The sequence below is a fragment of the Paramormyrops kingsleyae genome, chromosome 12 (genome assembly GCF_048594095.1).
Source record: "Paramormyrops kingsleyae isolate MSU_618 chromosome 12, PKINGS_0.4, whole genome shotgun sequence".
Lineage (NCBI taxonomy): Eukaryota > Metazoa > Chordata > Actinopteri > Osteoglossiformes > Mormyridae > Paramormyrops > Paramormyrops kingsleyae.
Window position 1 is genome coordinate 29369969 of NC_132808.1, and position 14446 is coordinate 29384414.

The following is a 14446-nucleotide window of genomic DNA, read 5'->3' on the forward strand; positions in this document are numbered from 1 at the left end:
TGTTCTTTGATTCGTTTGTTGATTTTATTATAACTTCCAATGTGTTATTTAACATATTGGGCATAAAGAAACGCGTGAAATCACAGAGAAGCATCATTAAAAACTATTTGTAGACGGAATTTTACGTATCATACTACGCTGAATATCAATACTTCACCATGCTGTCATTGGCTGCTGACAAAACGCTATGCGGCGGACTTAGTTCGAATCCTGAGTTATATAGCGGTCAACGCCCTTTAAAAATATTACTTTTTTTCTGTGAATAGGCTATATGAAACAACTTAAGTTACAATAGAAGTATACGACACGTGCTCGTTTGATGTAGAAATCATACCTTCACTTTTCTCATAAATTTAAATTAAGTATATTTTAAAGACGAAATGTATGTTTGTTTTAGGTGGAAGACTTTTAGTCACCTCGGCAGGCTACATAGTCATTAGAAATGAATTTATGGATTACATTTCGATTTGAGTAGTACATGCATTTATATGGCTGCATGTCAAAAAAATCCTTAAGAAAAGTAGCCTAACAGGTCATTATAGCATCAGTAGCCATGCTTACCTTTAGAAATGATTATTCACCAAATACACCAAGGAAAATACTTTTTTTGACAAGGTAAATAGAATTCAGAATAAAATATGTACTGAAGTCTTCATATGGACGCGCATTTCATTGAATAAAACATTAGGTAGTTCTGTGCAGTTCCTAGCTTTGTGTATAGAGGGTTTAGAAAATTCAAGTTACTAATTTGAAATGCACAATTTCGTTTTTCAATAAACTTACATTCAATTAAATATTTTATACGCTGAACTACCCGGTCGCACCACATTTGCCTGATTAAAGCTGACTGTTGATTAATCGGTTTGACTCAACCACTCGGATGTATTAAACAGCATCAGCACACACCTCTCGGCTGTTTACGCTGAGGACGGGATTTTAATTAATTTTCAAAATACTAGCAAAGACGACGGGAAGACCAGTACAAAGGTGTCTGCTTGGGGTTTACGTTAAAGTGATATTACGCAGGTCGTCACAAGGAGATCCTTTAATGTGGAAATGTGAACGCGGCTGCTATTGTAGCTTACGAAGTGGATAAACCATGCGCTGCAGGCACAAGTGTAATTATAATTACGTTTAAAACCATGTACTTCAGATTTACAGACCCCGGGGAATTTTATATTTTATAACCATATTGCGTGTAGATGGATTTCTTCTTACTGATGCAAGGTGCAAGCGTCATATGACAGGATTAGAGTTTGCCGCGAGGCCCCCCAGATGCAGATACAAATTGTGGCAGGAAGGAGTAAAATACGCTGGCGTTCAAATTTGGTTTTGTTTGCACCAATAGGCTGCTGTATTGACGGTCTAACTGAGAGACAAGGTCACAGTTTAACATTGCTTTGATGTTTTGGTCCCTGGGACATATAAGCCCTCTCTTGTGAAGGACTGAAGTGGCATTGACTTGTAAAATGGGACCGGCACGAGATCATGCAAATCCAAAATTATTCGAGTCTGCGCAGAATGCGTAATATCCGCGTGGACTCAAAAGTGACAATGACACTTTTTAACTTTCCTGAAATACACGGCTATGCCGCTGAAATGAAAAGTTCACGGCTAAACAGCTGAGATGTGTGCGGTGTGTTTAGAAAATGTGCCTTATGCTCCAGCATACCTTGGGTCTGTATGTAATAGATATATTTAAAATAAATTGCTAGCGTAATACTTCTGACATATGTGACATCTTGACAAATGCGTGCCTATGTAAATACCCTGAAACACATTGATGTGTATAATTACATGTTCTGATGTAAAATTTCGCTCCCATGAAGGCCATTAAAATACTCTCATTTGATGGCTATATTTATATTTTTTAATTTTCAGTTGATTACTTTGGAACGGCTTTTTGTCGAATGTCAGTCAATTGACATTAACGATCTACGCTAAATAATAATAATAATAATAATAATAATAATTTTAAAAGTCGAATATATAGAATAAATCGGGACTTTTCTGAACTCCAGTGGGATACTAGTTAAGCTATACTTCGGAGTGCAAGAGGGAGTATGCCACGGCAATTGTCTATTAGCAAACTTGATGACGGCCATAAATGCAATTTCTTTGTTCCCCACGGTCATAGGACATGCACAGATATCTGAGGGTCAGGTCGGGCGGCCCGACACATAACAATCAATCCACAACAATCAATTGTGTCGCTCCATTGTTCTCAACTACTTAAGCACCGCAGAGGTATGAACTCCGCACTCATTCATTTCCTGTTATGAACATTATTAGTTATAGGTTTATATTATGATCATTCGACCATAATCAATGTAACAGTTTTTCAACTTTCAGACGCAGCCTATTTCACAGAAAAAAAATGGCTGACAGGAGTCGCGTGACCCTGCCATAAATCTTTGAAAGTTGTGTGGTATATAAGGCCTTTGGAAGAAGTGATGTATTACGTGTCATGGATACTGTTTTACTGAAACAGATAAAATACCTTTCCGATTACAAAAGTAACACTAGTTGACTAGATAGCTGAGCTCGTCAAGTTGCAATATCAGTTTACCGGCGGCACTGCTTTCGTTTCTTATTCGAGAACCTCAAAGCATTTAAGGGCGAAAACATCCAGCGACCTAACACATTTGATCGGATGTATATTTTAAAAGTCGACCGCAGAAACTCACGATTAACAGTTAAAAAAAACTGGTAAACAGCATCTATGGTGACACCTGCGTCTACTTTCTCTTCTTCGGCAATGTGCCGTGGAGGAAGACATCTTAAGGGAAGGAGAAAAAGTTTAGTAAAGAGGAACTTTGTAGCAGATGTCAGACCGTGGGGACCAAGGCCGTGCCTAGAGAAGGCATGCGATGTTGTTGGGGTAGAGGACATGAGCGCACATTGCGAGCAGTTCTTTAGTCTTTTAATGATTTCACGGTTCCTTCTCAGTCCTTTTTCCACCTAAAACGTTTAGTTTCAGCCCAGCGATCAACCGCAACAGCGCGACAGGGAGCGGAAGAGCCGAATAATTTCAACCTGCAACTCGCCAAAGGCCACTGATTCAATAGAAAAGAGGGGAAAAGTTTATTGTCTTTTTCTTTTTTTTTTTTTTTAACAAAATTTCCCATCTCTTCTACTCTCGCTCACCAGCATGAATTTTGACCAAAAACATCAATCGCATAGGACCGGGAGATCAGGTACGAACCCGATGCGCCCATTTTACTTCGATATAACCGTCGGATAACCAGAAATACGACAGATGTTTTAACCAAGCGAGCAACAGTTTGGCCGGGCCGCACCCTCTTCGGAAATCTGCGCGCCAAGAAGGTGAATGCAACAGCACCTTTTATATATATATAATGTCAAGAAAAGGCGGATACGAGAGACACAGGATATGTTCTCAGGTGAAGGAGGGTCATTCGCCTTGTAGATATAAGTTAAATAAGTTTATGTCTACAGTGCGGTGTTATTTATCATCGTGTATTTGGTTTTGGTATTATTTCCCTTTTCCCCCGATATTATATCACGTGTTTTCGTCCTTTGAAATCGTGTGGAGCACAGTGTAGTTTGAAATCTGCATTAGTTATTTATTTTATGTATTTGAAGTGAATGTATTGGTGTTTATAGTTTGATGTCAGGGAGATTCAGAAGGCGGAGAGGTAGAGGGGGCCGCGTCGCGATGACCAACCAGACGGGCTCTCATACACGGCCCGTCGGGCCCCAGCACGGGCAGCATCACTGCGCCTAGGCCTGCACAGAGGTTGCTGTGCCATTTAAATACTTTCCATTCCACGAATTATCGGCGACTTTTAAGTGTGATATGATGCAGGCTTACACATCGATGAGACTAAGATGATCTGTGCTATATTTGGGTCGTACCTGCTTAATATGTGCGCATTATTGATTCGCCGAAAAAATTTCCGGACAATGATAATGCCGGGTTGTTAGAGTCGGTAGCCGAGTTTTAGTTACCAGGAAAACGCGGTTGTGGTTTATGAGAGTACAGGTTTTTTTTTTTTTTTTTGCATATAACATGTTGAGAATAACTGATGATGTACATTTTACTGTACTCCACGTGAAAGTGGTGTACATTTAGATAGACGAAATCATTTCTATTTGTTAAGGACTAACACATAGAAAAACATGCTTAGTAATCGTGTTTCATTTGTTTGGACCGGACAGGAGTTTAACCCTTTCAAGGTCATTTTGTTATCAGCATCTTATGTGTGCACTGTTCGCTATTTGTTCGAAATACGATTTTTGGTAGCACAGGACGACTCGTGGCCGTTTTCTGCTGAAAAGAGCGAACAGGACACGTTAACCTGTCTGGCTTCAGATACATGTACCGCTATGACTGAACACGCCCACCGGAGCGGCCATGCTATTGATTGACTTCTCATTTCGTGATATTTGGCATCGTAGACAAAAAAATTGCTAATATTTTAAGAGAACACAATGGATACGTTACAAATAGAAATCTTACAAAAGGGCAAATTATCTCTCGCATTTTAAACACCTATCACGCATTTTTTCCCAGTTATTAGTGGCCTTTTGAAACCACACGTGTTTATACGCGTGTCCATTCGCATTAAGCAATGCGGTAAATTTCTAAAATATAGTATTAAAGGACATGTGTGATGCAACAGGTTCGTGTGTCTGTTTTCCAGTCGAGTGGGACCCCGTGCAATGAAAGAATTTTTAATTAAAGTACATAAATACCCACCACTGAGCTTAGCTGTTAGTACAGTGACGGAAAATGCATAGCTGACGTCTCCTAATGCGAAGCTTGCAAAAGATACAATGTAGATATAATGTCACGCGTCAGTGGCAAATTGAAGTCAATTTCTTGATCTAATCGGACTTTTAAATGAATTTAATATAATTTCATTATTCTGAAATGAGCCCCGATTGTTTCAAACCTCGAACTTCGAAAGTCGTTATTGTGAAAAATGAAAAAAATATTTTAGCTAAGACCACAGTGTGTCACGTTATTTATAACATAATTCTTATGTTTTCTGTCGCGTTTTCCTCAATGTTTTACTGTCACTGTAACAAAAAAAGAAGATTTACAGGAGACATAATACTGCATAGAATCTTGCTGAAATTTATGTTAAAATAACTCAGCAAAAATACAAACATATTGGAAAACATGAAATATTATTCAACACATTACCCGTAATACTTGGGGGTTTATCTCACCGTAAAACGTGATTTGGAAGGATCAGTTTAATCAGGACTATTTTCTCAAAGCATGAAAGTAGAGCCGCATTGCCATTGCTCATAAACAAACGGCTAAACGGATGGCAATTTTGCGAAATATTCTCTTGGAATAATATGCAGTAGTAGGATTACTGGTTATTATGGCTGTTACTGATAATCGACTCTCTGGTAGTCCACGTGAGAGCAGCGGTTTCATAGCTGTTTGTTGGGAAATGTAAGAAATTTTCTTGTCGTAGAAAGTTTGCCGTTGTCGAACCGCGATGACCAGAGCACACATGCTTGATCGGGCCAAGTGGATGCACAGTGTACATATTCCCTGCACAGTCTCCTCAAGAGGCCCACCCCTGCCTTCCGTGACCCGTGAAATAACGCATGGGATTGTTTGCTTTCCATCTCCGCTTGGACGGGCGCGCTGGGCCGCTTCCCGCACTCTCCAGTGGAAGCGCTATTCTGTCGCAATTTGGTGGGCAAGTGAAATCCGCACCAAAAGAAAGGAAGAAAAAAATTATAAGCAAACTTGACTGGGTTTAGCAACAAAATAGAAGAAAATCTCTCTCTATCTGTAAATAAAACCCCGCCTTGTGTCTGGGGAGGCCTGGAATGGAAAATATTTCCGTTTTTTTGATTTTAATTAAATTTGCTAATGTCATTGCATAAAAATATTGAAGATTATTTGGAATCACGGAAGAGTTACGTGGTCTGTGTATTTTAATTAGAGCTGCAAGTCAGGATCAAACAGTGAAAAAACCAAATTCTGAATATGACTAGTTAGTATTTTATTTATTTATTTATTTATCATTTAAGAATTAATTCGAACTTAAGCGATATGATGTTCTCATTATGTTTACGGCCAGTGGGCGTGTAATATAAATCTTGCCGAAGAGTTTATATGCGCTATTAGTTTCTTATTGTCTTTACCGACTTGGATGAACCCAGATTCGGTATTGCAAAGGAACGACGACGCTATTATTGTCCTAAAATGTAATATTTCCAAACGCAACAAAGGAGACGAGAAATACGAGATGAGAGGAGGGTCTATCGATCTCATAGATCCTATGGTGTTCCATTCGGGCCTCTTGGTTAAGTTACAAATAAGCCGCGAGAACGAACGCCGGAGACTGAGTAACATACGACCCTATTCATTTGATCTTTTCTGTTTGTTCTCTTGGCTGTATATTTCATTGCATATAAATGACGATTTATTTCGATTTATTTCCTGCGCGATGAATAATTGGGAAATACAGGAACCGGCATGTTTGTGTCGTTAAATGAGAACTGGAACGCGCTTGATTATGTACGGAAATATTTTCACTGTCTCCAAATTTGATCTGTTTCATATATTTTGCCTAATTTGTCTCAATAGGCATGTCAAATACTTCACATTACACATTATAGTTATATAGTTAGTATATATATATTACAGTTACAATATAATATAATAATATAACTCTATATTATACATATAGCCTATAATTTCAATTCAATATTAATTATTTTTGGTATTATTTGCTTTTACATACCAAAAATTTAAGGAGTTATTCTCAAAATATTTTAAACAGCCCAATTATTTTGTTTGTGTAACCCGATGGCCAAAACGTCCTTGTTCTTATTTATGGATAATTTTACGAATTTTAAACTGCAGCCCTTTTTGTGGGCACTAAGAAACCTGCATCATGGCAGATTAATTTTATTAAGGCGTGATTGTGCGACGGGGACTCAATCCACCTTCCGTTAAAAACAAAGATATTTCGGATGCTTCCTCCGTTGTTAATCGTTGTTTATATCTGTTCACAGCGGCTAGACCTTCAGACGTCCTCCCTGTTTCTGCCGCGTGTTCTCTTGGAGGGTTTGTTAAAGGATGTGCTGGTATCATTTTTAGCGGGTAATTATATAAGGAACGTTAAAGAGAAACATGGAAAACCCGGCAAACAACGCGTAAATGTTAATTCCTTTAGGGGGTTTTAAATTATTTTCTTTCCCCCCTTTGCCAATCATGAAATTTCTCCCAATTTAAATACCTTTTCCCCCATTAAAAGCTCATCGATGTTTGTCGACGTGTGTGTGACTTGGTCGAATCTGACCACCTACGCCCCCTCGTGGTCAAAATTGAGTCTTGCGCGTACATTTCAGTAAATACGTAAAGAAATTTAGATAGTCGTCGCTGTGAAAATATTCGTTGTTACCGTTACGCATGATGTTACCGTTATGCGCAAACATTTCGACAAGATGCATAAAATTTGTGAATGGAAGGTTGTCTTATTTCTACAATAATTTTGGACCAAAGCACAGTGAAATACTTTATAGGTCGATTTGTAAGTATTTTAACATAACCTCAGTGGCTTAGTGAAATGCTGCGCTCGCTTTTCTTCAAACGCATTCACACAAAACGCTCTACACTACAAACATCAATCGAAACGAAAACAAGCGCAAAAGCGTGTAGTGGATTTTTAAATTACGTGAAATACTAAGGACTGAAAAATTAAGGTTGATCTGAAATAATTTAAGCTAAATTTATAAGCTGCATACCTTGTAGTAATTAGTATAAACCCTGTATGTTTTATTAATGTTTTTGGTGTTTAGTAGATTTATGCCCTTAGTCCCGTTATGTGCCATCAGTTTTAGTATCACAAGAAAAGCACGGTATGTTTGGTGAAATCAACAAAATGGTATTTGGTTAATAATGAAGGAACTGACCATTTTTGTCTAAGTCGCCCAGCAACAAAAAATGTGCACAACAAATACAAAAATCTTGATTTAAGGCACTATAAACAAAATTTAGTGTAAAATTGAGCAAAAACGACCTTTAACAATAGATAACAGGCATAATAATTCCAGCTAAATACTTTTGTGCAGCCAATGGTGATGGTAATTCAATAAAACCTAAATCGTTACGTAAAATATATCATATGCAGTATGTTAGGCCAAAAACGGAAGGTTTTGCTGAGTGCGTGTGATTATTTTAAACTCTCACCACTATTTAAATCTATTACAAAAAATAACGTGGTTCAACAATCTCCCGTCAAATTTAGCCTTATATGGACAAACATTGGTTTGTTATTTTAACATTCCGTTGAGGAATTTTAACAAAATGGTGAAACAGTTCAAAATTCAGCAGGATTCATCGTTATTTCATTTTTCTGCGACTTTTTTTTACCTACGCTTACTTTAAAAAAACACGAATACACTAAAGAACAATTGAATATGTATAGGTAATATATTAAACATAAACGGAGAGACAGGGCGTATCAGATTTTTTGCCCAAAATTAAAAATAAGACAATTCACTCCAACACCGGTACCTTCCGAGTGCTTTCATTCGCCTAAGAGCAATTTCTAGCCTCGCCCTCTTTACTTCCTACCGCCAATGAACTTCGACCCCGCCTACAAAATTGCTCCATCTCTACGATTGGTTTTCATTGCAGAGCGCTGTCTGTGATTGGTGCTGCGAGTTTGAGTGACAGAGTATCCGAAGCAGAATGGTGGGTTTCGGGGCCGAGCCTGCGGCGCTGTCCACACGGATGCGGGTCCTGAAACGCGCAGCGCGCACTATGGCTGTGGATTTGCCCGGAGGCGCAGCCACACCGTGACTTCGGCGCGCTCGTGCCTCACCACGGGAACAGCAGAAATATTTACACGAAGAACAATAAAGACCGCGTTTTTTTACAGGCTCACCAAGGTGCATGAAGAAATTCCAGTAGTAAAGACAGTGAAGCCGGTTTACCTTGGATTACATTCGCATTATAAAACCGCAAACGAGCACAACTTCATCAGACGGAAACCAGTTCTTCCAAAGTTCTTCTCAAAACACTTGACGGTCATCTTTGGATTGATAGGCCCATCTGTTTCATTTTTGTGGATGTTTTGCATCAATGTATTTTTTTATTAGTTTCCAAGCTCTGAATGTACTTCCACAAATCAATACATAAATACTTTTCTTGCTGTACTTTGGAATCCATGCCGTAATCGACGATAACAGTGAAGCATCTGATGTAAGACTTCTCTGCGTTGACGAAGTGGATTGCTAACGACTGCCGTGGCTTCATCAAAACCTGACGTGAAAACGATGGTCGTGTAAGAAAGAGATCGCAACTCGGACGTCGCGGTCCCATTTTTTTTTTAAAGATTCACGGTCATAGTTTGCAGGTCACTTTCCACAGATGAGACAGAGGCTGCAAAGAAAGAAAAAATAAATTATTCATATATTATAGCTTTGAATAATAATAGAGAAACTGAACCACGGACATTTCTACAAAATGAACAAGAATCAAAATAGGAGACGTATTTTTTCCCCCAAATGCTTTCTTAAAAAATTATAATAAAATAAAAAAATAACCGGGCTGTTATACAGAGTACCACATCATTCAGCGAACTACGGTGAAGGAGAGCACCCCTGCCTTCTGGGGAATCTGCAATTTTACAATAAGTCAACAATATTTTCTCCGTTCATTCCAGTTTCATCTTAATTTTTAGAACGTGACAACTTTTATCCTGCCAATCTTAAGAAATTGTTATTGGGCATTTTTGACTACCAGAATCTTTACTTTTACGATATATACACACACAAATATATTGCAGTAGCAAATATATATATATATATATATATATATATATATATATATATTTTTTTTTTTTTTTTTTAAAGACTCAAGGATTTTCACTTAATTATCAGTCTTACTTCGCCGGGAGTGTAAAGGACACGCGCCGGCGAAGACTGGCTTTCCACACAGTTGAGTATATTTTTGTGCGGATTCACTTGTCCTTGTTCCTCTGCCGAGGCGTCGCTGCACGTTTTCCGGCGGAGGCAGTTTCTGTCACACCGACCAGCCAGCGACTCTGGCTATAAGACCTTTTCCATGGAAATACATTGCAAACACGACCCGTTCGCTGCGATGCATAGTAAGTGTGCTGCTACCTCTTTATGAAGCAATTATTATAATTATCCTTCTTATTATAAAATTATTATTATTAATAATAATGACTATTATCATTTGTAATTTGCATCTGCATGCTTTTCAGAAATGTCCCTATAAAATTTAAACAAATTAGAACAATTACTAAAGTATCACTACATTATAGCAGAAAAAGTCAAATAATGCCGTGCAGGGAATTGTTAAATTCTTCATCTTTAAGCAAGAGGACGCTTGTTGCAGAAGCTGCGACCTTTGGTGTAACGTTACTGCTGGGGGGGCGGGGGGGCGTCTTACATTGTTAGTACTGAGAACGGTTTTGCTGAGTTCAGTGGACTGTGTCTGTGTTTACTGCCATGCTTATTTCCTTCGGTAACAATGTGGCTGATGTCCGAAAGCTTGGGGGAGGGGGGCGGCTGGGGGAGGGGGGGGGGGGGGGTCAGCAGTGGATGATATGGTATGGTTTAACAGCTCCAAGCCACCACGCGCAATAATGCAACAGCCAACTTGACCTGTAAAGCAGCAGATAAGGTCCAGGCTGAATTTCACCGACCGCCTTCGGACAGGCCGTCAGTCGGACTCCGTGTCATCCCAGGCGTGTACGGAGTAGCCGGATATACGCGCCATCTGGCATTAAGACCAGCAACGACAGCGGTTTGATTTGAAGTAAACTGCAAACTAAATGCAGTGACTACAAATCTGCACATATGTATATCTATAATTTGTATTTTTCAACAGCGCGCGTGCATTATTATTATTAGTAGTAGTGGCAGTAGCAGGCCTTTTAAATTTAATATTAATATTAGTGATGCTTTAGCTTTTTTAAATTAAAAGGCGTGAAAGCTGCTTGGTGATGCCATGCGGGTCACGCGGTGACTACGGCCTCTGCCGTTTAACTCCATTTATGTGTGAAATGCTTCTCTGAGCCTCGCTGTGCTCCAGCGACTTCGGGACGATTCGTCCTTTCACACGCGGTTATGAGAAATGACATCCCCTACCACGGAGAGTTAAACGGTGGATTAGATGTACAGATCCCAAAAAGTTACAGCTAATCACATTTCTATCAAAGTGCAGCGTTTGTTTTTTTTTGTCATTTTGAAGAAGCGGGTTGCAATCGTAACATAATATGAACATCCGTAAAAACAACAACAGAAATCACCCGGGTACTTTAACAGACTGGCAATCGATACATTTGGGGTGAAAAATATTAAAACACTGGAATAAGTTACTTTTCTTGTTGAGTAGCCTGGTACAAACCTAATGAAGAAAAACTTTGTGTTTAAAGAACTGTGTTAGAGATTGAATGAACTATGATTTTTTGACCACACTGAAATTTTTCCTTAGTTACAAAAACAACAATGACGTTTTGCATTTGAAACAATGTGCCGTTATTGGAACAGTGCCTAGAGATTTTCTGATCCTTAAATAATTTCGGATTTTTGTGTCGCTCTGTTCCTCTCCTTCCAAAGGCCCAGGCACACCGAATAAAGTCGGTGATTTTCTTCATCGGATGATACCGTACGTCAGTAATACGGTATAGATGAAAGTGATGCCGTTCTCACTGTTTGAGAAATAGTAACAGTACTGTTCAAATACTCAAAATACACCTAGTACAGGAGTACCAGGAGCAGCTTCTCCATCTCAGGGCTGTGGAAATAGAGGCTGACAAGGAGGTGGAGCTGCGGCGGCTAAGCATGGGCGAAGCCCATTAAGATTAAGATTTCCGTAATATAGTTTATGACGTCTCGTTATGGAATTAACGGGTAACCTGTTGTCAAGTGAACTACCCATGTCAATTTAAATACAGCGAATAGACAAACTTTGTCGACAATATCAAAAGAATTTAGGAGTTTTTCTTAACATCCCGACAAAAATATGACTGAAAAGTAATACATTCACATTCGTATGATCTGGATGTGATTTAAGACACTGACTACGTGGCTTGTATTTTAGGCGTAATTTGGAATTTGTTTCATTACGCAGACCATGGTGACGCAAAACGGTTTGATTTTAAACCTTGCAGCGAGGCCGCAGCTGGAATTTAAGGAGATGCTGCAAAGCTGCCGGTGATCGTGTTGTTCTGTCGTAGCCTGTGTCACGATATTTGAAGTCTGGGACGTTAAGTTTCACCGCCGCTATAACAGACAGTCGAGCGCAGCAGCGACTGAAGTAAACAGTCTTAAAGTTGTACCACCGGCTTCAGCATGTCACTCTTAAGATGATTTTCTTCGTTAATTTGGTTACGAGGAATTGTTTTTACGATGAGCAGAGAAAATATTTAAGGATGAGTATCTGTCTTTTACATAATCAAAATATATGAATAAAGTATATAATTCATCGATACCTCGACGTGCTATGAAGCCACAAAACGTGGAATTTATTTAATCATTTATTTAGTGTTATATATAGTATTAGATGTACATAATCGAAAGAAATATACAACCGAAAAACAGCAGCTCTTTTTCTTTAGTACTGTAGTTGTAAATTGCATTATCAATACAAGACCCCCTCACCTTGGCAATGAAGGAAAAGTGAACCGTTTTGAATGATGTTTGATCGAGACAGTGATAAACGCGGCGAGCATTAATACCTTTTCCTGACTTTAATTGCGTTATTATTATGATTGTTATTGGAATCGTGGGATTACAAAAATAAGTGAAATATTGTAAGCCTATTACGCGGTAGAATAGATCAAGCGATTTAGGCTAATTAATAGTGATAATTTTTTGTTGATAATTTGTAATCAGTTTAAATGTTTTCGCATTTATGACTTGCATTCCAGATTACAGAATAATTAATGTTATATCACCATTTTGGTTACGAAAGGCCTGTATGCCTGTCCGTATTACCGCGATTACGTATGGTGTCGAATACAGGATATTTATTTATTTACTTTCTTATTTACTCAATTTACTGTATTCTGTAAAACACAAAAAACAACAGATGTCACTTGACCTGAACGTATCATGCCGACTGCATGACGTGAATAATTTTTCATTCGAAAAAGTAAGGTTTCATTTTTTTGATCTTTCTGCAGCCACAGCGCTTGAATGCAAGCCTTGTATCCAAATACGTGACGATATTTTCCCTTCAAGCTACTGAATACATTTTCCTACCCCCATATATGGAATTTCATAATCTGCCTCCGGGCTATTATTTTTTACTTGAGCGATGCTTAATCACATTTCTACGTTTAAGGTATGGTCGGCCTCCCAGCCAGGATTTGTGCGCTTCGTTTTGATTCTGAGCTGCTTCCGTCTTTGTCACACACCCCGATTTCTTTTCAATTATGAATGGGAAGTAAACCCGTGACCCGTTAACGGCAATAACGGATCCTGACAAGAGAGATTGTGAAATAAAAAGACTAGCTTAACGGACCTTATTTTCTGGATGGGAGAACATAAACGTCTCTGACACCCAGCTCCCCCCCCCCCCCCGCGCCCCGGCTCTGATGTCGCTGTCGCTCCCTATCTCTCTAACGGTAGGTAATAAAGTAATACGGATGGCCACCGACATCTCCCGTATTCATTCCGTTTGAACGAAATGTTTATCCTAACATAAAATATTGATTAGACGCTTTAAAAGGAGCGCAACCCTTTTATAGTACAGACCCCCCAGATTTGTACATTGGAGAGATGTGTTATATGTACGCGGGGGTAATATAAACGAAGTAAAATAATCAGAAGCAATAAACATCTCCAAATACTGGATTTTAAATTGGTTTCCAAAAAACAATCACCGGTATTCAAGCGAAACTTGATGAGGTAACTCAAAACACGTGTTAACATGAGGGGTTTCGAGCTTAGTACGATGGCGTTTTTTATTGACATCTCCTTGGCATTAAACACAAACCCCTGATTAGCAAATGACTTATATTTGTAATAACTATTCACAGTACTATTGTGCAATGTGAGGAAACGCCGACCGCAAACGCTGACAGGACGCAGCCATAGCGGGCGCTTGCTTTTGCGGCTGAAGTCCGCCGGCTGCGGGCAGCTGGCTCGTGTCACAGGGCACGAGGGCGTCCGCGTGCGTTTCTGTGCTTCAGGGCCAAAGACGGTTGTGGACCCAGGTCTCTCCAGGCAGGTAACAAGCTGGCCTCAGCGAGAGCCAAGGGCAGCAGGTCCTCTGAAGTTTCAAAGACTTTCATGCTACTGGGTCTGATCCTTAATGCCATCTGGCCAAAGTAATTAACATTTTTTGCTGAATAATTAAAAATAAGTTTTTCTAAATGTCTTTAGAGAAATGAATTATTCCGGATATGAGTTTCACTTTTAGTGGTTCGGCTTCTGCAGACATGTAATCCGTTGTCAGGCTGGA

General features: G+C 39.2%; 1 protein-coding gene across 4 annotated transcripts in view; it reads left to right on the top strand.

Annotated features, from left to right (window-relative positions):
* Positions 1 to 2833: 2833 nt before the first annotated feature.
* LOC111847301 (paired box protein Pax-5-like) overlaps positions 2834 to 14446 on the top strand; it is a 65533-nt gene continuing 53920 nt past the window's right edge. For 2 of the 4 annotated variants that reach the window (XM_072697919.1, XM_072697920.1), the window contains exon 1: positions 2834 to 3197. In XM_072697919.1, coding sequence (XP_072554020.1) covers positions 3152 to 3197 — 46 coding nt within the window. In that variant the 5' untranslated portion in view covers positions 2834 to 3151. Of the gene's footprint in view, positions 3198 to 10072; positions 10116 to 14446 lie in introns of those variants that run through there. The other 2 variants (XM_072697922.1, XM_072697921.1) reach the window with 1 other exon arrangement.